Genomic DNA, 27,637 nt, shown 5'->3' with positions numbered 1-27,637 from the left:
GTGTGAAGGTTGAGGAGAGGTTTTTTTTTTTGTGAAGTTGTGGGTTTGCTGACATTCACTGAATGAAGTCCTTTTTCAATGACAACATCAGATGCTAAAGCTAAAGCAAAAACCTTTTTCTTTTTCACTTTATTCCAAAGTCCAAACTCTCTAATCTTTCCAAACCTTTTTTTTTCACTTTATTTACATTGTGCCGATATCTCGCTGATATATTTCGGATATATTGGATATTTCGAAAATTTCAATATTAAAAATTGGTCAAAAAGTCAACCGATATATATCGATTATATCGGAAATATCGATTATATCGGCGATATAAACTTTCATATCGGAAATTCTGATATATCTCGGAAAAAAGGGGTTCAATATTCGGTGGATATATGTCGGAAATATCGATATCGGTGTACCAATTTACCGAGATATATCAGCGAGATATCGGATATCTCGGCGATATTTTAGGCCATCCCTGTTACTGTTGTCCTTGTCTATTGTTCTTTCTGTTCTACTCTAATTGTTGTGTTACTACAAATATTCTAACAATAGACAGATCTCCAAACTGGACAGACGGCACCGAACCTATTAATAGTCCCAGACGTGGATAAACTTCTCGACAAGGACAAGCAGAAGATCGCTTGGGAGCGCCAGCCAGTCAACCTTTTTACGCTTGTTTGGATCGAGGAAGGAGCACTCAAAGTCTACAGCATCCTCCCTATGGTCTATATCAGAAGAATACAGGACCATACTACTCGCAATTTTATTGCCAGGTGAAGTACAGTCTACTACTACAGGGAATCCTAATAACTCAACAATGTCTTTGTCCAAATTACATTGGATGCAGGGAAGAACATGGTGTGCAACTGGACCCTCTAAAACATCTAAGTGTTGATACGAGGTAGGACATGGTCTGGACCTGGTAATCCTGTAAAGACAACGACATTGTCCCTTAGAATGACCTTTAAAGAATTAAGACGTTGTAAAACATGGTTATCTTTCAAATTAGAAGGATCAAAGGTAAACGCAACGCTTAAGATATCCTTCTTATTATCATCTGAACCGCAAACATTATCAAGGAGCAACTCACAGTTAATTAGAGGTAGAATAGGATGATGATTGGGGATTATTGTCCCCTCAAGATGCTCCATTGTTTGATTTGTTTCTGAGCGACTAGAGATCTCCAGAATACAACAAGGATTCCTTTTCCAATAGAGGTCATATATATACAGAAAACGTTTCAGCCATAACTCATTATGCATATGCATGCCTACTTACAAAATTTGAATGCACGTTTAGTCTACGGACTATGGGTTCGCACGTACAGCTGACTCAGCCACTAAGGTAGGAGAGTAAATTTTTACTAAAATTGGATCGTTTCCGGCCGTCACCTTGCCTTGATGCATCATAACGATTTACGAGTCAACGTGCTGCTGGATGACTTCAAACTGTGTGAGCGTCGATTTGTATTTTAACAAGCGGGATTTCAATGATTCATTAAGGAATTCAGATTCCTGGAAACTCGTGTAAAGATAGAACAATACTATCATCGCTATAGAATGCATTCAATCATATCTTCACCTGATTTGCCTATTCCAAGTAGTCAGAGAAACCATTTTGCTGTTTGCTTTTTTGTTCCAGAAAATTGGGTATAGGTACACACGCAAATTTCTTAAGTTTAGAGGAAATAGCAAACTTTTTTTTTGTTTTTCCTCCATAAAAATTGAAATTTGACATCTGTCTCAAATTTCATACTGACTTTTACAATTTTGACATCTTTTATTAGTCTCAACTAAAGAAGCCAACTACCAACAAAAAAAAAGATACGAACTAAATCAGTTACCAAAAGAGTAGTGAGTTAATCAAAATAACTAAAATTCATTTGAAATCTACAAAATTCCAATTAAAAGTGAGATGAATTTCTGGAGAGACCAAAACAATATGGAAAACATCAACTTCAAAAACGGAAAAAATGTATGTTGATTATAACTAATTTCAATATAGCTTTAACAATTTAAAATGAATCTCTGATAATTTTGAATAACATGTTTAAGCTTTGTTTGATGTAATTCAAATTGTGAAAGGACAAATGATTTTTTTTATAAGACAATTGTATTATTTGATTGCAGTACATCTTGGAGCAATACACACGCACCCTTGTCTGATGAGTAGTCTCGATTGACACACACACCCTACACCAAGACATTAGATTTTTCGTATTATTTATTTGTAGAAGAAATTGGCGTTACAAATAAAATGGTAAAAATGATAAATAAAAAGTTTTAAAAACAGTTAATACACCTAAAAAGTGACGTATTGTTAAAATTTGAATAGAATCAAAATATAATATTGGTCTTTCTCTAGACAAAAAACACATTAAAGAAACTGTCTAGAGCCCAATTTCTAGTTTTTTGTTCTACACTTTTACATTTTCTAAAACAGTTATGTAAAACAGTCAGTACTCAGTAGAGCGTGGTAAGGCGTGATATTTCAGTGGTTAAGAACATAGCTTAGCATAAAGCACCAGTATGAGATAATCGGCTGTGCCATTTCTTGCACGTGAGGTGTAATACGAGATTTGGTGTTATTATGTCTTACAGCAGCGGATCAATAGAAGACCGTGGCAACCCTCAGCTCATGACCACCATGGAGGTTAAAAGAAGTCCAATTGTTATTGCTTCGATGTGCCGTCTATTCTTTTTCCAATGTGAGATTGAGAGGTCTACGCCTACCACATAGATTTGAATGCTGAGTTTATGGAGAGTGTAATCAGGCAATTTGAATTCGTGAGAACAAGTCCAATGGAGTGCTGCTAAACTCGGCTGCCAAAAGGGTGCCACGTAAGACATTTTAGCCGTTTAAGAAGTTAAGTCAAATTTGAGAGGTGAAAAACTCAAAAACAGTTCCAATAGAGGTGTTGAAGATGAGTGCTAAAGGGATACAGACGGTACATAATTTCTACCGTTCGACGAAATTTAACACACGGATGGTAGAAATTGTGCCGTAAGTATTTTCACGTCATTCGCCTCCCATAACATAATTATGAGTAGCTGCTACACAAGACCACAAATTTGACTGAGTTTATTATACCAACCAAATTTAAGACCCTTCTAGCACCCCATTAGAATGACATTTTAGTATTTAGGGTGCTATATGGCCTTTGCCTTTAGCATCCGATATGGCACTCCCATTGAACTTGCTCTGAGCATGTCTAAAATTTGTACTGGTAAAGACAATTCAATTGATGTATGAATGTATGATCGCACTACAACAGAAAAGACATTTAAAATCACTCCATAAGTGATGTCAAAATATACGACGTCACTTTTGCAAGTGATGTAACCGGTGGCGGCGTGAAAAGTCGGGGTTTTCCACATCACTTTTTAACGATGTCCACAAGTGATGTTACTTCACATCACTTTTTTAATTGATGTCCACAAGTGATGTTATAACTTTGCATCACTTTTAAACGATGTCCACAAGTGATGTTACTTCACATCACTTTTTAATGATGTCCACAAGTGATGTTATAACTTTGTATCACTTTTTAATCGATGTCCACAAGTGATGTTATAACGTTACATCACTTTTAATTGATGTCCACAAGTGATGTCATAACGTTTAACATCACTTTTTAAGTGAAATCAATAAGGCCGATTAACATCACTTAGGAAGTGACATCTCATTCAGATTCTAAATTACTTGTAAAGTGATGTGAAATAACTCTATACATCACTTTAAAAGTGATGTCCCATTTATCAAAATAATTAAAAAAAAATAAAATAAAATAATAAAAATAAAATAAAATAAAATTGCCAATAGTATATAAATGAGCCTGCAAGGTAAAGTTGTAGCAAATTTGGTTATGAACTTGAACTCTCATAGATATAAGATAGATTTTAGACAAACACTGTATACTAGCATATAAAATTGTCAGAGTAGCAAAATAACCATCCAAAACCTACAACCGACATGATGAAACAACTTACAGACCATCCAAAATCACTACCATTGAGACTATTGTTTCAAGTTTCAACACTCAACATAAATAAAAACACTACCAACCCCAAATATACTAAATGTCAAGTACTAGAATGAGATAGGTGAAGACTTAATCAACTTCCTCCATCTTGCTTCCCTCGGCATCAACATCCTCCAATGGTGGCATGTCGATTGTCGACTTCAAGATCGTAAGACTATCCTCGTCAATGCTCGGACCCAACTTTAGCATCCTGTGAATCCTGTTGCCGAAAAGTATTGGGGTCATCAAGATGAACCCGTATGAGAAGGGCAGTTTCAAACAGCAATGTAACCAAATCTTTAATCGACTTGTCATTCTTATCAAAGATCGACCCTCTTCCTCGGCTTTCCATGATAGAATTTTCGGGTTGATCTCCATGGTCTTCTTGCTAGACATGTAGCCACCATGCTTGAATCCCCGAGAGCTCGAGCCTTCATGATCCTCTCCATGTTAGCAGTCCACCATACTCACCACCACCAAACAGCAGGAGAGAATCACAACACGGTCGAGACAATCACCTTCTCGACCTTGTCACCTAGAACATCCTTGATCACCTTGCGAGACCCTCAAACTTTTCCTTTAGTTCCTCTTTCTTCTTTTTTTCTCGTCCTCACTCTCATCTAGCTTCGGACCTTCCTTTGTGGCAGACAAGCTTTTGCCTTCAAATTCCTTTAAGCCGACCCACGAGATACTCATCAATAGCATCAACCATGTACAAGACCTCAATACCCTTCTTCTTGAGCTTTAAGGAAAGGAGAGTTCTCCACGACCTTCTTGCTTTCACCGGTGATGTAATAGATGTCATTCGGCCTTCCTTCATCCTAGTCACATAATCCTTCAAACTAGTCAACTCATCACCACTCTTGGTCGAGTGATACCGAGTCGGCAAAGAACCTTGGTTCTGTTTCGGAGTCCTCATGGATGCCAATTTTTTCGTGTTCTTGGAGAAAGCCTCATAGAACTTGTTGTAAGCCTCATAGAACTCTCATAGATATAGCTAGATCTAAGAACTCAAAACTCTATTATACAGATAACTAGATCAGTGAACACAAAAGTCACTACAAGACAAACATGAGATAACATTGTTCATACCCCCCGCGTCAAGAGCAATAGGCACGCCAAGGTGGTCCATCTCAGATTCAAGTTCATCAATGGTTTTGTTAATCAAGGATGTGATATTTGGTATCGTGCCTAATAACTGCCTCCAAGTGCTTTGCAAACATAAAAGTACAAAAATGAGTTTCCATATTCATGATACCATCCAAGTGTATCATATCCTTTCTACGCAGAACCATATAATCGATAAAGGGAAACAAAACTTATTAGTATCTTACCTTTGGATGAAGTTTTGCGAGATATTCGGACCCATTTTACTTGCTAAGTGTCTGCGTTATCGGGGACTACTTGCAAAGTATTCAAGGCCCCTACCCGGCGCGCAATCATGTCCACATTTCTATTGATATCGGCTCGAGAATCGATTCACAACTCCTACCCAGGATGTTGCACCTATATGCTCTTCCTTCAAGAACCTTTTGGTTTCACCAATAAAACAAACAAATACATATGTTTCGAGTCAATCCAACAAAGTAGAAGCACCCCAAGCAAGGTAATAGGAGAGGAGCAAAATAAGCTAAAACAAATATGAATACAAAAAGTGTTGTATCTTTAATCAAAGATATATTAAAATCCAAGAGATAAAGAAATTATTCTTCACCAAGAACTTCAACAAATCTGAAGTGTTGGAAGAAACTTCACCAAGAACTTCAACAAATATGAAGTCTTTGGAAAGAATTTTAGTGAAAAATTCAAAATATGACCAAAAAAGAGTTCTACTTTGTGCGGTTAATGGACGCTCACAATGAAAAGGATCTTAATACTTACATCAACATTTGTTCCCTTGTCCATCAAATCTAGCTTTGTCAACACAAAGAAAAGTCCTTTCACCGAGCAGACAGAGAAAAGTATATTCACAATTTCAAAAATAGTACATTGACATTGTGGTAAAGATTACAAAGAACTTGTATAAAACAAAGACCGCACACATTTGCAACTTGTATAATGAGTCTCCATTCACATTTGAGATATATCACCGTGCCGTGCTCGACATGGACACGTAGATCATGATCGACCGACACCCGGACGATACATGGACGGATAATTTTTAAAGTAATGTCCAGGTAAAATAGCTCTTACCATATCAATCAAAATAAAAGAGGGCTCACTAAAACAAGCTCGAACCTTAGAAATTTCAGCAGAAAAAAGTGTTCATAAGAGAGTATTCTATCACAACCTACGACCACAAAACACACAGTAGCAACAACTCCATATTTTCTTTTTCTTTTTTCTCTAAGCACATTAAGATGGTCATTACCAAGGCTTCAGCCATGGTGAACCAAGATGACATCAACGTATCACCAAAGAAATTAGTAGAAGATTAACAGGGAGAAAGCAGATTCGAGAACAACAGATCATGCTGACAAAATCCCATGATAATTGTAAACCAACATCAATCAAAACATGTTGCCAAGGTGGCAAGGTGTGCAGACTTTAGACCACAAGAAGCAAAGAAAAGACAAAACCACGGCACCAAAACCATCGAGAGAAATATAACCCTAATAGACCGACCCGAGAAAATTGTGATCACCAATCGGTTGCCGGATTTGTCGGGCGCAATGACCGTAAAAACATGAATCCCCAACCGTAACCCTAGGACACCGATACCAAGTTAAAATCTACATAGGGTAAATAATTACATGGGACTCACTCTCTGCTAATATATGAGAGTAGACATACTACAATTATTACCTACTCAATGTGGGACTAAAACCTGCACTATATCATACTACTCCTATTCCTCAACAACGACAATAGTCAAGCGCATCTTCATGCCATCGATCCAACTCAAAAGATTCTCCATTCATCAACAAAACCTGTACTTGTAAGCATAAAAAATATTCTCTATCGTATGGTCTTTTAAACGATTAAGCCGGAAACCGGGTAGATCAAAGTTCGGTGGTGATCGGTGCATTCTTGGGGCGGGGACGGGCTGACGATGATGAGAGCTTTAGGGTTGGGGTGGTGGGACTGCTCGGGGAGAATCGGTTGTCTATGCTAAGAGTCTAGGTGGGGTTTTCTTTTTGAGTGTATCCGGGTTTCCGCCTTTTGTTTTAGCAAACTTGCTAATGTCTACGCAATTGATGTAATATTCTAGGTTATATGACTTATATCAATAAATTTATCTTTTATGAAACGAAAAGAAAATAAATAATATTATAGGGCTTGGAACAGTAGGCATTCTTAGCATAAATGTAATTACGCCCTACCTTTAAGATGAACCAAACCATGAATACCGGAGCATCGCTCAAGGTCAAGATTCTCAAGCTCGATAGGTTTCCCAAGGCACGCATACCTTGGCGGATGATGGCATTGTTCTTTTTAAAGGACAAAGAAGTCAAATTTGACAAACCTGAAAACATAAGATCACTTGTCACACTTCATATTCAGCAGAGAAGTTTCCACTTCCAAGTGCCCAGAAATCCAAAACAATAAAATTGTTATTACAAAGATATTTTCAAAACAAGAAAAGTTGCAAGTGGAGCAAACTAAAGCAGCAGAAAATTTGTCAAAAATTGTTGAGAACCAACTCAAATGTTATCTGTTTTAGCATGAAAATCATTCACCTATTACATGCTTACCTTGGCATTGAAACTTCAATATAGGACCTAAAGTTGCATTTACACATCATTTACCCTCGCTGTTAATCCACCATTTTATATAATCTTCTCAAAAAAAAATGCAACCCACGCTTATATATAATTTGCCACTCGTTTTTATATAGATTAGTCAAAATTAAGTAGGAGGTACATTTCCGACCAAGACAACAAATACTTTACCATTTCCTTAAGCTAGGAGCCTAATGAAGCTCAAATGGATTGGTGGTTAATTTGCACCCCATCTATGCTAAGGCACCATCAAAGCATTGAAACCCATTTTTTTCGAACACCAACGTCACCAACGTCCCGACAAAGTTCCAAGATAGTATATAAATGAGCCCTAAAGGTAAAGTTGTAGCAAATTTGGTTATGAACTTGAACTCTCATAGATATAGCTAGATCTAAGAACTCAAAACTCTATTATACAGATAGCTAGATCGATTGAACGAAAAGTCACTACAAGACAAACATGAGATAACATTGTTCATACCCCTGCGCCAAGAGCAATAATAGGCTCAAGCAGAGTTGTGTGGAATCGGTCTTCTTTCCAGAGTTGTGTGGAATCGGATCCTTGAAATTGATATGCAGTTTCTATCTTTGGCATCAAAACAATAAAGGTATCCTTACTTTCCTTCCCAATTGAAACCTTGACCTGCATTATTGAAATCTTTGGTCATGGACAAACTATGGAGATTAAACATACTAAATGGAATCCTTATTGATAACAAAGTAGCTACTTTTTGTTTCTTAAGATGATAGCCTCACCACTAGTATAATCAAGATCAGTTCCCTGAATGTTATTGGTTAATAAAATACTATTTATAGCCATCCTCAACCCAATGTTTGAAAAATCTAAAGGCTTTCGAGGCAAGATGAGGCATAAGCCTCATCTTTGGAATAAATATGCTCATTTCTCTATTTAAATTTAATCACAAACAATAAATCAATCAAAATCCATGAAGTACAAAGCTAATAAAAAAAAAAAAAGAACATGAAAGCACAACGATGAAAAAGGTCCGCATTCCGGCCAATGAATGGGGGCAAGTCCGGACTTCGTCAACAATCTGAAACCTGGCAGGGCAGAAACAAAATACTAGCAAAGATATCTTGCATCCCTTCAAAAGGTACCTTAGACCCAAAGAAAACAACCCTTTATTGACATGATTAAAGTGCCCGCTATTCCTCTCCAACCATAGGGCCTGCATAATTACATAATCATACTCCAACTCTCCAAGTGCAAATACCCTTCGTGGAGTAAACCCTTAAGTTCCATAAGGCTAGAATCCCTTCATCAAACCCGGACCCCCATAGACCCCCTCGACAACATAATGATGGTATTCCGTAACCGCCAAGAGAACAGACAAATGAATGAGGCCGGGTATAACTTATGGACTATCATCAGACAAACACAACGGATGAAAATTGAGAATTGCTTCTTGAAATCTCTCTTTAAGGTTGTCTGTGGTGAAAACACGGTCTAAGAGCACATGCCAAACGGAAAAAAAAATGCAGCAATTTCTTAAGGAACTTTCGAACCTTAAATGACTAGACAAGGGACATCAGGAATAGGTAGGGGGAATAAGAGCTCGAGGAGGAGATACAAAGATCTCGTAGACAATTTTAAGCTTTTCAACACATCCTACCCGTTTATCTCTGTACAGTCTCACAGAACAAACAAAATTCAACTTTTCTATGAGGAGAACAACACTCACAATGTTCCCGCATGCAGTAGTAGAAATCCCTAAATCCCAAGCAATAACACCACTAATTTTTTGAATCAGCGAGCCAACTGGGTAAGTTTTAAAGTCATATAATAACCTTGGGAAAACTCGATGAACTGGTCAACGATATAAACAAGATGACTCAAATATGAATTGTCCTCGACTCCTCATTGTATTAGTCTATATCTTAAGGAAGTTCAAGCTGAATGCATGAGACTTGCACCTTATTCAAGCTAAATACTTATTAATGATCAGTATCTGAGTATTGCATAGATTATAATCAAACTGCCTTTTTGTGATACGAATCTTCATCAAAAGAGTGAAAAAATGAAATTTGAAAACACGAACGAAAAAAGAAAACATCTAATGCAATCCCCAAAATCTAGACTCTTGTCTAAAAGCAAATTCATAGAGAAGTGAATCCATGGTTAATATATTGTATTTGATGAATTTATCTTAGAGCCTTCCGATGACACCAAGTCAAATCCATGAATTATATAATCCTAGTCATACTTTCCTTCGATATAGAAGATGTGTGGTTAATTCCAAGAAATGATTGTCTTAAATACATGGCATAGCCTCAAAATAGCTAGCCTTGAGTTCGTCATCTTCACCCTAGCTCATCATTTTTTTTCTTTATCGAAAGTAAAGTTTTTTCATAATAGTATAATATGGTTAACCAAGGAGAATTAAATTCCCCAAAATTTTTTAGGAAGGAAGATGGGTATAGTATTGCATTCTCGCTCAACTGAAAAATTAAATATTCCTCGCTTCTCTTAAAATGAAATATAGATAATGGAGAGAGAAACTCGAGAAATACACGATCTTCAAATGCACATACTAGCTTGCTACTAATTAATTTTTCTCCCCGAAAAAGAGGATACTAGCCATTACTAACTAACTCGACTTTTTGAGTTCCAAGTAGTGTTCTGTTTTACCTTTTTGTCTTCGCTCATTGAGAGATGGGCCAGTCTTTGGTCTCCGGATGTACATAATCCGGAGCAGAAATTTTAAAATGAGAAGACTTGTCCCTTTGTTCTCAATCAAAAGTGAAAGCTCGAGATTCTTACATCGACCACAAACCTGTTGTTAAAGGTAAAAAGGTATACAACAAAACCAGGAAAAAGAAAGATAAAGCAATAACATCAACGATTGTGAGTTCTAAATTTGGTGTATTCTTGTTTAGCAATGCGATACCAACAAAGTTTACGCAAATAGAGTTATGAACAAGAACAAAAGCAATGCCAGAATAAATCAAGAACAAAAAAAGGTGAAGTAAATACCGTGTTACAAAGATAGATCATCTGCTTCACTCCCAAATTTTGATATATTTTAAAAAGTGAAAATTTTAATTGCAATACCCTATACTCTTCCCTTTCCCCTCCTCCTTTATCCGGGCTTGGGACCGGCATTGTAAAGCTAGCGACAACTTTACAAAGGCGGAGTTAAAAAGTGTTGGCCTGCAAGAAGCAATAGAGAACAATCAGTATGGATATATGAATAATGATCAGTTCTAAAATCTGCAAACGGATCAATAACAAAGCAAAGAATAATAAAGAAAACAGATACATATAGCACCAAGTAGAAGAATCTAAACCATTCACCATTCATTGAGTCCAATTCCAACTAACACAACTGCCCAAACACGCATAATTAAAAGGTCTTCAAAATTTAAGTGTTTTCAAACAACAAAAGACTAGCTCTTAAAATTGAGTGCACATCACAACTTAATTATGGAATTGGTTGGCCAAGCCACAAAACTAGAGACAGCATCTTCTATCGTCTTCAAAGCGTTATTCCCCCTAACAAGCAGCGCATTCTTTTGAATTGCAACTTCAACAGAAACCTTTGAATAACCCGGGCCTAAAGGCTTAGTATGCCTTTGTAGGCTGGCTTTGGATCATCGATACCACAATCCTTCTGCCACAACATCTTCAGGAACAAGTCTAAACAACTTGCACTTCACAACTTTGGATTTAGTACCCTGTATGAAAACAAAAAGATATACATACATGACTCTAGAAATTCACATGTTAAATGAAATAGCATTTAGCAAGGATAACATACGGAAATCAGATTTTGATTGCTTTGGGCAGATGGACTTTGATGGTCACGTTGAGCCTGATGAGTAGGTCTTTGCATAGATACAACTTTGGATTTAGCCCCACCCTGTACGAAAACATGAAAGGGAAAATATAAAAAAGCAATGAAAATTTCAAATTTAATGAAATAGGATTTAACATGGAAAACTTACTGAATTTTGATTGCTTGGGGCAGATGGACTTTGGTGGTCACGTCGACCCTCAAGAGATCTTTCAGTAGACACATCTTTCGATTTAGTCCGTCCCTGTACGAAAACATATAAGGAAACAATAATATAAATGTAAATCTAGGAATTTGAAATTTAAAAAAAAAAAAAAAAAATAGAATCCAACATTGTATACATACATAATTCAGATTGTGATTGCTTTGGGAAGATGGACTTTGAGGGTTCATTGCCACCTCTGGAGAAGGTTGAACAGACGAATGGTTTGGCTGAAAATAATTTTGATGTTAGTAAATCAAAACAAAAGTATATATGGAATCCCCAAACAAATTGGAATACCTCTTCACTATTCAATAGTTTGGCAACAAGTTTCTTGATAGAAGACATTTCTTCCAATACATCATCATATTTCTCTCCTGCAATTCACTCATTCTCCCATTGCATTGTTGGATACCATACAAAGTAGATGGAGTAACTCCATATCCCACTCCACGCGCACGCCCATTAGGATCAGGACCTAAAACTTGTGAGAGGGCATCTCCTCTTCCACATTCTATATCACAGTCTATTTCATTCAACTTATCCTATAACAGCAACAACAACAACAAGAATAAATAATATAACTAGAGTCGCATGGAAATCGAATAAGCATGCCTTTTATCTTAGAAAATATTTTATGAACAGTGAAACGACATACTATTTTCTCTTTAGCAAACTCATTTACTGGTTCTCCATTTTTCCTCTTGTGGCCTGAAACCCATACAAACCCACCTCTTGTAACAGGCTTACCAATCTTACCCTTTTTACGCCTCTACAAAACAAGTATATAAAACATTTCACATATATATATTAAGTACTCTTAAGGGGAAAAATCTTCACAAGTCAAAAATAGATCATTCAATTACCAACTCATCTTCCAATCTTGCATAACCTTTTTACGACTACAAGTATGGGGCATCTTGTGGTGTTGAACTGCCTTCTTCCCATTTTCCCTTAGTTTCTACAAAAAAATAATATATGAGTCTTGATATGCAAAATGGATTTTATAACCCATATAATGTATGATGAATACCTTGTATCCTTCACGTGAACAATTTGCAACAAATGCTTTCCAATCGTAGTTTTACATCACCAAAATGCAATTCTAGCTTGGTCAAGATCATATGCATCATAAATTCTTGATCTCAATTTTGTTTTGAACCCACGCCAGAGCTTCCCAATAGACTTAAAAGTCTGTTTTCTAGCACGCTTACGGTGCTACAAAATGTTGTTTGTAAAAGATGCATAAACAAATATTACTATATTTCTTTAATAATATATAACTTGCCATGTAAATAAAGAAATTTACCTTTATAACAGTCCACATTTTGTCCTTAATCTCGGGTGTTACTTTATGCCAAGTAGGATAGCCAATTGGGCGCGATCCCTTGCTACTTTGCCCAAGTAACTGCTTTGTATAAAGTTCAATTAGGACCTATAGGTAGACCTTTTTCATTAAAGTCAAGCACAAGTTTTTGAGCTTTTGGATCCAATTGATTCAGTTTTTGTCGGCCCCCGGTATTGGTTGGCTGAAGATCATTCAACCTTCTGATGCATTACCTTCTCCTTCGTAGTCATTTTCATAGTGGTTTTCCAACCATTCATCATCTTCCATTTCCAGGTCATGATTTCCATTTTGTTGCTCACTTGGTAGCTTTTCCATATCCCTTGGCAACCTTTCCACTTCTTGAACTTTCTTACCATAAACTTTATTTGGACTTTTGGAACCTTGTACATGACAAAATAAATTGGTTTAATATACTTACAACCACACCTTAATGACACAATCACAACCGAAGCATAATTATTTTTCTAAGTGGAAATTAACAATATACACAAACCTGAATGTGCACGTCCACTTTTCTTAGATGCTTCTACAAGTGCTCTTTTAAACTTTTGAACCTTAGCTCTTGCCGCTTTTTGGTACTAGAAAATCAAAACAAACAGAAGAAAACAAAATTAAATTACTACAAATACAAAGACGAATAAAAAAATTGAGAGAGAATCAAAATATCTTACCGGGGTTAGTTCTCTAGTCTTTTCCTTTGCCATTCTTCACATGCATTGAAAAGATTAGAAAATACGTACAGCAAAAAACAAAACAATCATATACATGGCACTTAGGTAAAATAAAGTACATAATTTGATCATGACCATAACACAACATGCCTTGCACCATTATAAGAAGCACTCACAAAACATAATAAAGTCAATAACTAAATAGACAAAAACAAAAACCACATAATAATCAGTCTAAATGGACAAAATGAAAACAAACAGACCCAATTACACTCTATTTCTTCTTTTTTTGTAGCACCCAAGTTCCCTCACAATCTTGACGCTTATAGACTTCGCCTTCTACATCACCTTCGATGTCATTAACTAGCTCCACACTTGCAAAAGGTGGTGGTGCAGGCACATTGCTAAGGTCCTCCTCCGTACTACATTCAAAATCACGGAATCCATGAGAAGGTGCTTTCAAAACCACAAACCAACTGCTGTCATGTGATTCTCGTGAGTAGAAAACTGGTTCAGCTTGGGATGCAAGGATAAAAGGGTCTTGCTTGTGTGTTAAACTTTGATGCAGATTAACTAATGTGAATCCCTCTTCTACTTTGATCCCACTTCCTACGTTTGCCCAATCACAATTAAATAATGGGTACTGAAAAACACCATAATCTAGCAAAATTATCTGTTTTATCACACCATAATATGTCACATCTTCCTCGATTTGTCTGGTGTCTTTAGCACTTGCCCTACACAAGCTACTAGCTAACAATGACACTCCAGAGTTTTGAGTTCCTTTTTCTCCATCCTTTATGTGGAAGCGGTAGCCATTTATCAAATAACCTTTATAGCTCCAAGCATCGCAACAAGGTCCATCCGAGAGCCAATCCAACATATCAGATACATGTTTGGTTTTTTTCTCATTTTCAATCTAAAGACAAACAAAAATTGAAAGTCAAAATCTTACATCGATTAAAACTTCTATAAATTTAGATAACAAAACCTGCTTCTTCACCTCAAGCTTAAACCACTCATTGAACGTTTCAGCATGCTTTGCTCCTAAAGCACCTTCATTTCTTCCTAAGCGAGGTTCCTTGCGGATGAGCATTTTTTTGTGTCTTCTGTTTAAAAAGGTGTTCATTAATATATATATATATATATTTTCACATTAAACATATTAACTTAAACATATTAACTTACTCAATGTACGGCTGAACTTCCTCGAAATTGAACAAAATGCAACGATGTGCTGCTTCAACCATGTCTCTTGTTAATGTAATAATTGTCCCCTTCAATAGTGGCTTACCTTCAAGAATATTGGATTTTGTGGACTCATCATTATAGTCTTCATTTCTACTTGGTTGGTCATTATTAATATCAACTCGCTTCATATGCTCGGAAAAAAATGTTACACTCTCTTCAGCCAAGTTACATTCTGGCCATGCACCCCTCGGCCTTGCATGATTCCTTACACTTGCTTTCAAATCCTTCATATACCTATACTCGATGAATAATCAAATGTTTAGAATGCAACACTCTACAAACTAAAAGGTGTATCTTTTAGCTAAAATATATTGTAGTAATAACAGGGAAATATAAAAAAAAATAATACCTTTCAAAGGGATACATCCAACGAAATTGCACCGGTCCTCCAAGGCACACCTCCCCAAGCAAAGATGAAGCGTCAAGTGTACCATAATGTCAAAGAAAGATGGAGGAAAATATCTTTCTAGTAAGCACATTGTCACTACAACTTCATCCTCCATTTGTTCCATTTTTTCCTTATCAATAGTCCTTTGACATAGTTCATTAAAGAATGAACAGAGTCGGAAAATTGCATTCCTAGGCCCTTTTGGTAAGAGATTCCGCAAGGCCAAAGGCAACAGTTGTTGCATTAATACATGGTAATCATGAGACTTCAAGTCATATATAGCATAGTCAGACAAGGAAACACGGTATGATATATTGGAACTATACCCATCAGGCAACTTCAGCGCTTTCAACCTTTCACAAAAAATTTGCTTCTCACTCTTTAACAAGGTGCATTGTGATGCAGGAAGTAAAGTTCTACTCCCATTCTGTATAGGGTGTAAGTCAGGTCTTAATCCCATTTCTTCCAAGTCTTTCCTAGATTTAAGGTTATCCTTTGATTTTTTTTTTCAGATTCAACAAAGTTCCGAGCAAACTTTCACAAATGTTTTTCTCTATATGCATAACATCTAGATTATGAGTTAACAAAAGAAATCTCCAAGATGGCAAATCAAAAATACAGATTGTTTCTTCCACAATTTTGCACCTCTAGTTTTTTTTTTTTACCTTGTATGCCCTTTCCACGTTTTTTTTTTTTTTTTCCTATAGGTTTTCCCCAATCATCTCTCAAATTCTTTTCCGGATCTTTCCCCAATCATTTTCTATAGATTTTACCCGAAGTAAAAATCTCATCGACTTTCAAAGGAACCGGCTTAGCCCCGTTCTTGCTTCCCATTAAACCAACTTTTCTTCAAACGATATGGATGATCATCTGGAAGGAACCTACGACTTCCCATGTAAGAGAATTTCCTGCTATGCTTTAGCCAATCTGCACATGTATTAACGCCACACCTAGGACATGCTAATCTGCCCTTCGTTGCACATCCAGCTAGGTTTCCAAATGCTGGAAAATCATTAATGGTCCACATTAAAACAGACCTTAATGTGAAGGTGGATTTTCGGTATGCGTCATACGTTTCCACACCATCTGTCCACAAAAGTAGCAGGTCATCAATCAATGGCTTTAAATAAACATCTATGTCATTACCTGGCTGGCTAGGACCGGGGATTATCAATGTCAACATCAAATACTTCTTTCGCATGCACATCCAAGGAGGTAAGTTATATATTGCCAAAATGATCGCCAACAACTATACCTCGAGCTAAGAGTGCGATGAGGATTGACACCATCGGCCAGACAATGCCCGGTCGAAGATTTCGCGTGCTTCATCACCGAAAAGAGGGCCAACCGCTATCAATATGTTTCCATGCAGGACTATCAACCGGATGACGATGTTTCCATCAAGACTCTCATTGGATGCATGCCACGCCAACTGTTTTGCCATTTCGACGGATCAAACATCCTCTTGAACCTTGGAATAATAGGAAAGTACCTCAAAACCTTTTTGGAACCTTCTCGTACTTTTTTGTATGAGGATCGGTTTTCCATCGTGTAGTCTTGCACTTTCGAATTTCACATCATTTTTAAAATCACCAAAGTATAACAACATGCAATCATTTACACATCGTCGATTTGCTTATAATCCAGTCAAACTTCCTTAATAAACCTTGCTGAATTATTTGACTTTGGAATAACATTACCCTCCGAAACATATCCTTCAACGCCTCTAAAACTCAGAAAACCTCTATTAGACAAACCATGTTTAGCTTTTATGCTATACAACAGAATAACCGCTTCCAACTTCAGATACTTGCTACAACCTTCATACAATGGCCTTTCGGACTCTCTCAACCGCCTTTTGAATTTGGCCTCTTTTTTTTTGGATCACCGAAAAACTCTTCTTTCTTATTACTCTCATTTTGTCGCTTTAAGCATCTCATAAGTCTCGGTGAGGTTAAAGTCCGTAGTTTCAACTCCTTCATCTACTACATGCACTTGCCCTTCTTCTCCATGCAAAACGAAAGGATCATAAGTCATATCAATACCCTCAATGATCAAATGGTCTTTTACAATATCGGGACTCAAATGGTTAAAGTTTTGCAACTAATGCACGGACATCTAATGCTTGTTTTATCCATCAAAGGAGCCAAAGCGAATCGCGATGAATTCATCAACAAAGATCTTCGTGATCGATCACTAGCTCGAAAAATTTCAGCATAGTCAATGATATATGTACATAGTAATAAGCACTTGTTTCAAATAAAGCAATAGAAGTGTAAACTATTTAACCTATTTAAAGTTCTCCAAGTCTTGTCCATAACGCGTTTTATATTGAACCTACTATATCGAAGAGGAGCACCTAGATGTATAAGAATCGAACAACATTAGCGAGAGTCAATCCTAACAAATCAGGTGAGAAAAAGTGATGCAATCGTGGGATGCAGTTCCCATAAATATGTAGATCTCAAATGTCTACACACTCTTGACTCTTGAGTGTACCAGTTAAGAGGTATATTACAGCTGAGATGTTGTTGCATAAATCTTAAGATATAGTTACAACTAAAACTGGATCTATTGACAGCTGTGATGACCTGGTCATGGTGAACAGGTCACTTAATGGTAGGAATTCTATCAAATTATACTACCATTCAACCAAAATCAATGACCAGAACTTAAGGCACAGAGCCACATTTCAGCAAAAAAGAAAGAATACAGAAAAAATGTAGTACTACAAAAACTTATGAAGTAGAAAGTGTTAAACATCCATAAGTTTGTTTGGTACGTATGAACACAAGGCAAGCCCCACCATACTTGAGGTCTTGATATTCTACTAATTTTGAAGTTTCACCTATTATAGTCAAGAATCTTCAACCAACGAGAAATTACCTGGGAATTTCAGCAATTCAAGGCGACTTGGTAATTTAAAATAGAAGGAGCATACAATGGCACATTCTATAACCACTAACAGTTACACCTTTGTTCTTATGTAGCGACCGGCCTCCTCATTATGTAGAAGATCTATCTTATTGGTATTACATTAATGTGAATTGAATCTTGAGAAATGCTATATTTTATAATTCTTTGACGTCGAATTTTCTTAAACTTCTAAATTCCTAGTATTTAATGATCATGTTCTTATTTATAAGTTCCACTTTCCTATAGAACTGCAGTGTCCAAAATTCTATCTCCACTCATCCTATTTCTCAGACTTATCCAGATAGGTAGGCTGATTTTATTTTTTTATTTTGTTTTATTGGGTAAAATATCTGTGGTTTGTGAAAAGGCTAATGAAAGGTTTAGTGGGGCAACTAGCGGAAAATATACTTAAGTCAGAATTTATGGATATATCGATCCAAAGAGGGCCTAAATTCTCGCTTAGGATATGGTATAGTGATCAAGCAAGTGGATGTGTGATTTCTCTACTCGGATTTTATTTCTCTCTTGTGTCATCACTCAGATATTTCACTCTTATGCTGGGTAGTTTAAGCGCCTATTAATCGTCGCTTAATTGGAGCATAAGCGCTATGCGCCACTCGACTGATCTGAACAAAAAAAATAAAATAAATAGAGGCCTGAGCGGGTGCCACAAATCGGGAGATTTGTTCCGCTTAATCGGCCGATTTCCAAGAAATCGGCATAACAAAAGCGCCGCTTAATAGTTCTGCCAGTTTTGTATGTTTGTTTTTTAAATTTAAGTCCACAAAAAAACCCAAAACAGAAAAACCCACGAATCCGTTTTGAAAATGGAGGGGGATCATGCTTAACTAATCTCTCAGCTAATGATAAACTCTCACAGTTCTCATGTTAGGAAGCGGGATCATACAAAGGCTATGATATCAGTTTATTTTATGAGATAAAATTCCTGTGTCAATGATATTTATCATTGCAGTATAAATTCATTAAGTGGTATGCTGAACGATGAACGAAGGGGAAAAAAATTCAACAAATTAATCTTGTCCAAATATTTGATAATTGGAAAAATTGAACAAAATTATCTTGTTCAACAACCTCATACATTAAACGGTTTACGAGCTATTCACTTTGTTGTATTAAGATTATGCGACATATGTATTATAGATTAACTAAGGCGATTAATTCTGATTAATCGCTATAAGCTCTTGGAGTGACTTGCTCTGATTAGCGCTTAAACTGCACAACAATCAACATTTGAATTATCGAGAAAAATAACAATCAACATTTGAAATAGTACATAAATTTTACAGTTTTGTTCCTCCGGTCCGCAAAGATTACTATGGCCTAAATTTTAGCCAATCATTAGATTTTTTAGTTTTTGCCTCATCAAAACATAGTTGCATACGTAATAACATGCCAAATGAGGTGCAATTATCGTGGACGCAGTGGTTTCGTGCATTTAGTCTCCCACTTTGGTCCGTCCTAATCTTGCAAAGATTTATAGGCATTCAACGATCACCCACATTGGTGTGTCCTAATCTTGCAGCGTTTTTAAACTTTGGTGCGTCCTAAACTCCTAATTGAGCATTTTTAGGCATTCAAAGTGGATCACCCATTTTTCTGCACTAATAAGAGAGACAATAGGCTTCCCCGGTTCAAAGAAATTTTGCTACGTAAATGTCGGCATAGTCAGTTTTAATTAACCAAAGAGCCAAAATTAATGGCATTTGATGTTCTCAGATTATAATGAGGTGAATTAACCGTAACAAGGCGACCAATAACACCGGGCGGGTGGACCGTAAAACCGTGGTCCGACAAAATCATCTTTGGCATTTCTATTAGCAAATTTGCCGTTGTTTCGATAGGAATTAGGATACCCATGATTTCAGGTTGCACTCCATTAAAAATAGCTTTTCATCCCAACTGCAATTAATACGGATTGCATTTGTTTCGCACCATTATAATCCCTCAAGCCAATTATAATAAGCACAAAGCAAAATGGGCATGATGAATATATCAGCCTCACTAAAGAATTCAACCTAACCTCGAAAGCACTTAATTACCAACGGAAGATCACTAGTAACTACTTGAAAAACTCTTTATGATGTCCGACATTCAAAACATTTGCCCGCACCTTAATACAGGAGCCATAGGCACGAAGTTAAATGTAATGTCAAAATGTTGCCACATACTTGTTTTAGCATAAAGTCCCATTATTGGAATTTGAAGTAGCCCATCTAACCACTTAGCTAATTACCCAAAAGGGCACTGAGTTAAGCGCACCACCGCGATCTTCACGAAATAGATTACGGTCTGAAAAAATAAACTGAACCAACACAAAACCGAAAAGAAAGCAAACAAACTTATCTTTTGTAGTGTAAAACAAATATACCCAAGCATGTATGCCCAACCATAGAGCTGAAATTTCACATTGCACCGGACATGCTTTTGATTGTGGTGTTTGAGATGATCGTGGCAGAAACAAGATGTCTATCGAGGCATTTCCCGGAGATATGTGAAGTAGGCATTAGCTCACTCACTTCAATTGCCACTTAGCCCTTTTTCCCTACCAACTGGGGATTTACATGCTTGTTAAATTAAGCTAAGAACATAAATAAGGGCATAAAGGTTCTAACAAAGGAGCACGGAGATCCCAAAAACGCATAGTTTCTCCTCCAAAATGACCTCTGCAGTAGAAACGTCATAGTCGTAATTAACACTTGGGCAGATATCATCAACAACCGCTTAACCCACCATAAACCACATGATATGCAATTAAGACTTTCACAAGGTCACATTCTCTTATTCCAAAGTCCGCCACATAAATAAGAGTTTAAAGGTTCTAACCAAGGAGACGGAGATCCCAAAAACACATAGTTTCTCCTCCAAAATGACCTCTCAGAAGTTGAACGTCATAGTCGTAATTAACAACACTTGGGGCAGATATCATCAACCGCTAACCCACCATAAACCAGAGTATATGTAATTAAGACCTTCACAAGGTCACATTCTCTTATTCCAAAGTGTGGCCACATCAATAAGAGCTTAAAGGTTCAAACCAAGGAAATGGAGATCCCAAAAGTGCATGGTTTCTCCTCCAAAAATGACCTCTCAGTTGTTGATAGTCGAGGTCGTGTAATTAACACTAGAGCAGATATCATCAACCGCATCTAAGCCATAAACCGTAGTATATGCAATTATCACAAGGTCACAATCGTTTATTCCAAAGTTTAGGCCAGTAGAAATGGAGTTGCTTTTCCATTCAATTCCAACTAATCCCCGCTACAATGTCGAACTTGCTCTACTACCCCCATCTCATAGTATAAAATATTCAAAAACAAAGACCATGGATAGTGTTATCAACATTTTCCAAACATACAGCCACAACTTACTCAAATTACGATGGCTTAACACCCAATGAAGATACATCTCAAGATTACAAATTATAACGTTCCAAAGACCCATAAGGAAATTGTACTAAATCAGCTATTTTATCCGAATAATTTACAAGAGACAAAATAATAGATGCATCCTATGACAACCTTAAGTTTCTAACAAAGTTGATATGTAATACAAAAACTGTTTTATGTAGCCCGGTCCCGCGGACTTGCGGAATATTGAACTTCAAACAACAAGAAAATCTGAAGCCAAAATGTACAAGCAACCTTTTCTCCTTAACTATATAACGAGGGGGGATTTGCTCCAAAACTTGTTACTAGAGAAGAAAAGAAACTCGACTCGACATGAAAGGAATGGTGATTTCAAAGAGATCACTTTAAAGGCTTAAACTACCTTTGCATTCAAAGATTAAAAATCAATAAATACTTGCCTCACTAATGTAGTAAGACATTATAATGACTTATGTCCGTAAGTTTAGTTACATGTAGGCCTTTTGAATACACACCATGAGTTATCTTGTAACTTGTAAAACCGATTCCATGACTACCATCTAGACATCAAGTATCACCATTGCAGTATCATCATGCCCAATTCCACACACACAAAAAAACTACTTAATGACACAAAAAATATCGGAAATCGAAAGTATGGAGAGAGGGAGAGAAAAAAAATAGGAACTCGCTTTTGCTTCTTCCTTCGCACGGTAACTGAAAAAAGAAGATTCTTTTTTGAAGAAATCATGAAAGCAAGGTATAAATTAGTTAATTTCAAACCGTATATGAGAAGAAAATCAAGAGGGGAGGAAGAAAGGAGGAAGAAACAAACCCGCTTCAAATAATTTTCAGCCGACTTTTTTCCTCGATTTTTCCCATAATAGTTTGCCCTAAGTATAACTTATACCAAGTTCTAGCCTTAAACCAAAATTTTCAATGATCGAATTGGCGGTTTTATTTCTAATTTTGGTTTAAGGGTAGTCGAAAGCAAACCGAGTGGCTGTTTAATTTCTATTTAAACTAATTTTTCGATGGTTTTTCTATTCAAAAGGGAAACCAAAATATATTAACTAGAAAAACCGCTGTCTCTTTATTTTTTTTTTTTCTCGGCTAGGACAATGCCCAAAATATCGCCCATATATATATCGGAGATATATCCGATATATCTCGCTTTTTGGTACACCGATATAGAAATATTCGATATATCTCAACCGAATATTGAATTATTTTTTTCCCAATATATATCGCAATTTCCGATATAATGATATATATCGACCGATATATACGATATTTCCGATATAAAGTATTGACTTTGACCGATATATTGTGACGGTATTTCCGATATAATCGACGATATTTTCGATATATCAACATACAAAACAAAATTTTGACTGGTCAACAAAAAAATAGATATCTCTGATATTTCTGATATATTTGATATATATCGATTTTTAGGTACATCGAAATATTCACTGAATTCAATATTTTGGACCTTGGTCTAGCAAACCAATCACGCGCCTATTTCATTTCTATTTAACCTAATTTTTTTTTCGATTGTTTTTCTAACTAATTAACTTAATAATTAATAGGTATATCATTAATAACACTTCGAAGTCACATCACAAGTGATTTCAAAAACTTGGCAAAATCACTCTTAAAGTGATGTTGAATACATAGATATTACATCACTTTATAAGTGACACGGTGAGTAACAACACTTTTAAAGTGATGTTGAATACATAGATATTACATCACTTTATAAGTGATAATGGGCGAAAGTGACGAAAAAGTGTTACTATATCACTATCATGACATCACTTATTAAAATGATGTTGTACAACTCTACTAAATCAGTCTTTTAAATAAGTGATGTTAAAAAAAGATTGTAATAATTATTACATCACATGTTGAGAAAAGTGATGTCATAGTTTTCATATGACATCACTTCACTGAAAGTGATCTAAAATTAGTGATGTCATATGTCATATTTGTTGTAGTGGCATACAGTTAGGCTTTCCCAAACTCAGTATCTATGGTTCCAAAGCAAATTGGCATACAATATTCTTGAATAGATAGTGAGAAGATAATTCCTTAAAGGCTTAGTCCATTGTGGATAATAAATAAAGAGTTGACGCAAGGAATAAATTCGATTGCAAGGTGAGGAACTTTATTGATAACTGGAGAGAATAAACAATGCATAAAGAGGCATGAAATAACAATTTACTGATAGTACTTACGAAGGTGCTTTGCGTTCCATGGTTTGACAAGAACGTCCCCTTCAATAGTACGTAAGTAGTAAAAACCAGTTCGGCCAACCTTGTCGATGACGTATGGTCTTACCCAGTTGGGCTCAAGCTTGCCGTTATGCTCTAGGATCTCACGTAGAACCAGATCGCCATATTTGAAAGCTCAAATTCAGACTCTCTCGTTGTATGAACTTTTCAGAATCTGCTGGTTGGCAGCCAAGCGCACGATGCTTTCCCACTTTTCATCCAAGAGATCCATTTCTCTGCATAACAATTCCTCATTGTCCAGGGTGTGCACAACGTCTGACTTATGAGTGGGAGCTATAAGTTCGGGAGGTATGATAGCTTTAGTTTTGTAGGTCAGTGAAAATGGGGACTCACCAATTGATCGTCTGGGTGTAGTTCGGTATGCCCATAGGACCTTAGGTAGTTTCTTGACCCATAAACCCTTTGCGTCATCTAGTTTGCGCTTCATGTTATCCAAAATAACCCTATTGGAGGCCTCAGCCTGGCTATTACCTTGTGGATACCTTGGAGTTGAGAAAAGATGGGTGATGTGTAACTCTTCACAGAGTTCAGCGACCAATCCACCAGCGAACTGTTGCCCATTATCTGAGATGATGACTTTGGGTATGCCAAACCTACAGACAATGTTGTTCCAATTGAACTTTTTGACATCATGTTCTCGAATGAAGACAAAGGGAATTGCTTCTATCCACTTGGTGAATTAATTCGTCACGACCAGTAAAAATCTGACATTGTCGAGAGGGGGTGGCAAGGGTCCCACAATGTCAGTTCCCCACTATGAAAAGGGCCATGGGCTGGCCAATGGGTGCATCTATGTCACTGGAGCATGGATAAGTGGAGCATGTCGCTGACACTTTTCACATTTATGGGCAAAAAACTTGTGCATCCTTTTGCATGTAAGGCCAAAAGTATCTTTGCCTTAAGATCTTGAGATCGAGTGTTCTGCCCCCAGCATGCTTGCCACAAATTCCTTCGAGAACCTCTCACATGACCTGTTTAGCAAGGTCTAGGGAGAGACATCAGAGATGAGGTCCCAGGAAGGACTTCTTGTAAAGATCATCTCTAATGAGGGTGAATCTTGGTACCTTTGCAAGCAGAAGCCTTGCCGTGTTCTTATCCTCTGGGACTGTCCTGTCCTTGAGGTAAGACTTATATGGATCCATCCAATTTGGTGTGGTGGATGGAATAACACAAACTATTGTAACAGTGGGTGCTTGGATGCTAGGTGATAAGAGCCCAAAACTATAGTTTTAACCCCTTAATAATCATACTTTTAGACCAATTATGTGAGTAATAATTAAGAGTTAACACTGATTACGTGTTTTTATGCATTTCAGGCTTCAAAGTCCATTATGTGCAGAAATGTGCCACTTTAGCAAGATAAAGGAGCAAAAGTCAGCAGAACTTCCAAAGGCCGTATCTTTGGACTCAAACCTCGGAATGGGGCCTACCTTATGTCAAAACGACCGGCTCGGAAAGAGCTTTCCAATGGTCTAAGCCTTGATCCAATCATAGGAGCAGAAGTGGACGAAAAGTCTGTTGAAGCCAACTGCAGCTGAAGAGGCCTTTTTGGACTGAAAGAATTGGGTTTTGGGCCTGATTCTCTGGCCCAAAACATGGCTCCAAGCCCATGCACGATTTTTGGATCTGGATGTATAAAAACAAAAGCTTAGCTCTTTGTTAATGGTAGTTAGTTAATGGTAGATAATTAGACCTAGAAATAGATTAGATTAGTAGCCTCCTTAATAAATTCTAGATCTAGTTTTTCATGTAGATTAATTAAGTTTAGTTCCATTTCAATTATTGTATTAGATTAAACCTTTGAATCTTGTTCTTCATTTTGATTAGATCAATAAAGTAGTATTTTTATCAATTTCGATTTTTGTCATTTCCATTTCTAGATCCAATTTCAATTCCTGTCCTTATTGCATTTTAGTCATTAAATTAGATTTCATTATTGTTTAATTAAGTAAATTTCAATTCTTTATATCATGTTTAGTTTAAATTTAATCGAAATGATTATGCATAATGATTCTCGGCTAAACCTCCATTAGAGGGGTTGAGAAGCCTTGATGAAAGCTTGATTCGATTTAACGTAGATTCGCCGTAATTTCCTTTCCACTCTAGAAACGCGTTTAGTTCACCATGAGAATGGGTTTAATCGCTCACATGCTAGTTATTAATTGGTAGAAATGTCATGTGTAATTAGAGATTAGGAAGAACCAATTGTTCTGCGAAGCGATTCAATTCGGATTACTTACGATTTGTAGTTAATAGGATTAAGTCGAAGTTAAGGTGGAATCAATTCCCCTCTAACTCCTTATCATCGAATCAACGTAGCATTCCCTTAGTTATTCCCATCGTCGACTAGTTGCATTTCGTGGGTAGTTGCATCGTAGTCTAGTTGCCTTTTTCGTAAATCTCTCATAGACCTTAAGAACCGAATACTTATACTTAGAGAACATAGCATGCGGAAGGACTAGGAGTGGAACGAATTCGTTACTCCACTCTATTTCGATAGACTTGAGAGTAGAAACTTTGATAAATGAATAGCATCCTAAATAGTTTAGTTTTACTTACGTTTTGAGTTCATCGTTCATTTCGTAGGTAAGACTATTCATTTTAATCGTTTATCAAATGGCGCCGCTGCCATCTTAGTTTCACTTTCGTATTGTTTTCATAGTATTAGTACTATTCTTAAAGTCCCATTTCACCCACCCACCCTTGTTTGATTCATACTGTGGTTGTCCATTTCAGAGTTGAAAAATTCCGGGTAAAATTACACCGAAGCCCCTCCTCCTGAGCCCCACCCTAACTCATCGACATAGAGCGACCAGCCCCTTGGGAGCGACCCACGCTAAAAACACTGTAATTTAAAAATTACTTTCGAGCGAAGGCCGCTTCTATTTAGATGAGCCTCGTTTAAATTTTTCGGATTTCGGTTTTGACTCGAACTTTGCTCTTTCATATTTTTCGGTGTTCTAACTCGCTATATACACCGAACAAGTGTAAACAAGACGCTATTCATAAGCGAAGCAAGGGACGAATCAGGTACTCCTTTCTTCCACACCTCGCGATCTCCCATAGAGGTTTATACTAGTATATCGAATTGTTTGGAGTGTTGGCGTGTTTAGCTAAGTTTGGTCTTAGCCTTGTATGAGGTTAAGGTCCGGCCAACAAAACACCGAACGTAAATACACAAACAACATCAACAATCAAGTCTATCTAGTATACCACACACTACACCTCTAGCTACTATTTCAAATACACCACCGATATAATGGCGAAGAAAGAGAGACTCCTCTCTCGACTTCTACAAAGCCTTGAAATATAGCCCCAAATCTTGCATCGTTCTAGCAGACCCAAATGGGATTTCTGAATCCTCCAAATATTTTAATTTGTTACCCATTTTTCATGGATTATACCATGAAAAACCTTATCGGCATTATCGTAGGATTGAACAAGTCCTAACAACATTCCACCATCCTACGGTTGGTACGGAACAAATTAAATTAAGGGTATTCCCTTTCACCTTAGCCGATAAGGCGGCGTCTTGGTTAACTGCCCAAACGCCTAATTCTGTGGACTCGTGGGCTAAACTTGTTCAGCTCTTTATGGAACATTTTTACCCACCCCTAAAGACGGATGAA

The 27,637-nt window shown here is 36.8% G+C and overlaps 1 protein-coding gene, 1 long non-coding RNA gene and 1 pseudogene across 2 annotated transcripts; all 3 read right to left on the bottom strand.

Annotated features, from left to right (window-relative positions):
• Positions 1 to 3,888: 3,888 nt before the first annotated feature.
• Positions 3,889 to 4,931, bottom strand: LOC147487704 (heat shock protein 90-3 pseudogene; annotated as a pseudogene).
• A 6,421-nt stretch (positions 4,932 to 11,352) lies between these two features.
• Positions 11,353 to 11,793, bottom strand: LOC147487703 (uncharacterized). The gene is made up of 3 exons (XR_015201854.1): positions 11,701 to 11,793; positions 11,514 to 11,615; positions 11,353 to 11,430 (listed from the first exon to the last, which is right to left on the bottom strand). It is a non-coding gene; the product is annotated as an uncharacterized LOC147487703 (long non-coding RNA).
• Positions 11,794 to 13,589: 1,796 nt separating this feature from the next.
• On the bottom strand, positions 13,590 to 15,060 carry LOC147487702 (uncharacterized). The gene is made up of 4 exons (XM_086575015.1): positions 14,959 to 15,060; positions 14,774 to 14,879; positions 13,771 to 14,689; positions 13,590 to 13,677 (listed from the first exon to the last, which is right to left on the bottom strand). Exons 1-3 carry the CDS (start codon positions 15,018 to 15,020, stop codon positions 14,045 to 14,047), a joined length of 813 nt encoding a protein of 270 aa, XP_086431141.1. The 5' UTR covers positions 15,021 to 15,060; the 3' UTR covers positions 13,590 to 13,677; positions 13,771 to 14,044.
• Between the last annotated feature and the right edge of the window lie 12,577 nt (positions 15,061 to 27,637).

This window comes from Coptis chinensis, chromosome 7 (assembly GCF_015680905.1).
Source record: "Coptis chinensis isolate HL-2020 chromosome 7, ASM1568090v1, whole genome shotgun sequence".
NCBI lineage: Eukaryota > Viridiplantae > Streptophyta > Magnoliopsida > Ranunculales > Ranunculaceae > Coptis > Coptis chinensis.
Note: the sequence above shows the minus strand (reverse complement) of the source record. Positions and strands in the feature narration are given on the sequence as shown.

What these genes read in the sequence shown, in the direction of transcription:
- LOC147487702 (XM_086575015.1), bottom strand. Translation starts at nt 15,020, where the DNA reads ATGGTTGAAGCAGCACATCGTTGCATTTTGTTCAATTTCGAGGAAGTT. An exon ending in GAAGTTCAGCCGTACATTGA is followed by an intron (nt 14,880 to 14,958) that starts GTAAGTTAATAT and finishes CTTTTTAAACAG; the next exon opens with AAGACACAAAAAAATGCTCA. An exon ending in ATGAGTGGTTTAAGCTTGAG is followed by an intron (nt 14,690 to 14,773) that starts GTGAAGAAGCAG and finishes GTTTGTCTTTAG; the next exon opens with ATTGAAAATGAGAAAAAAAC.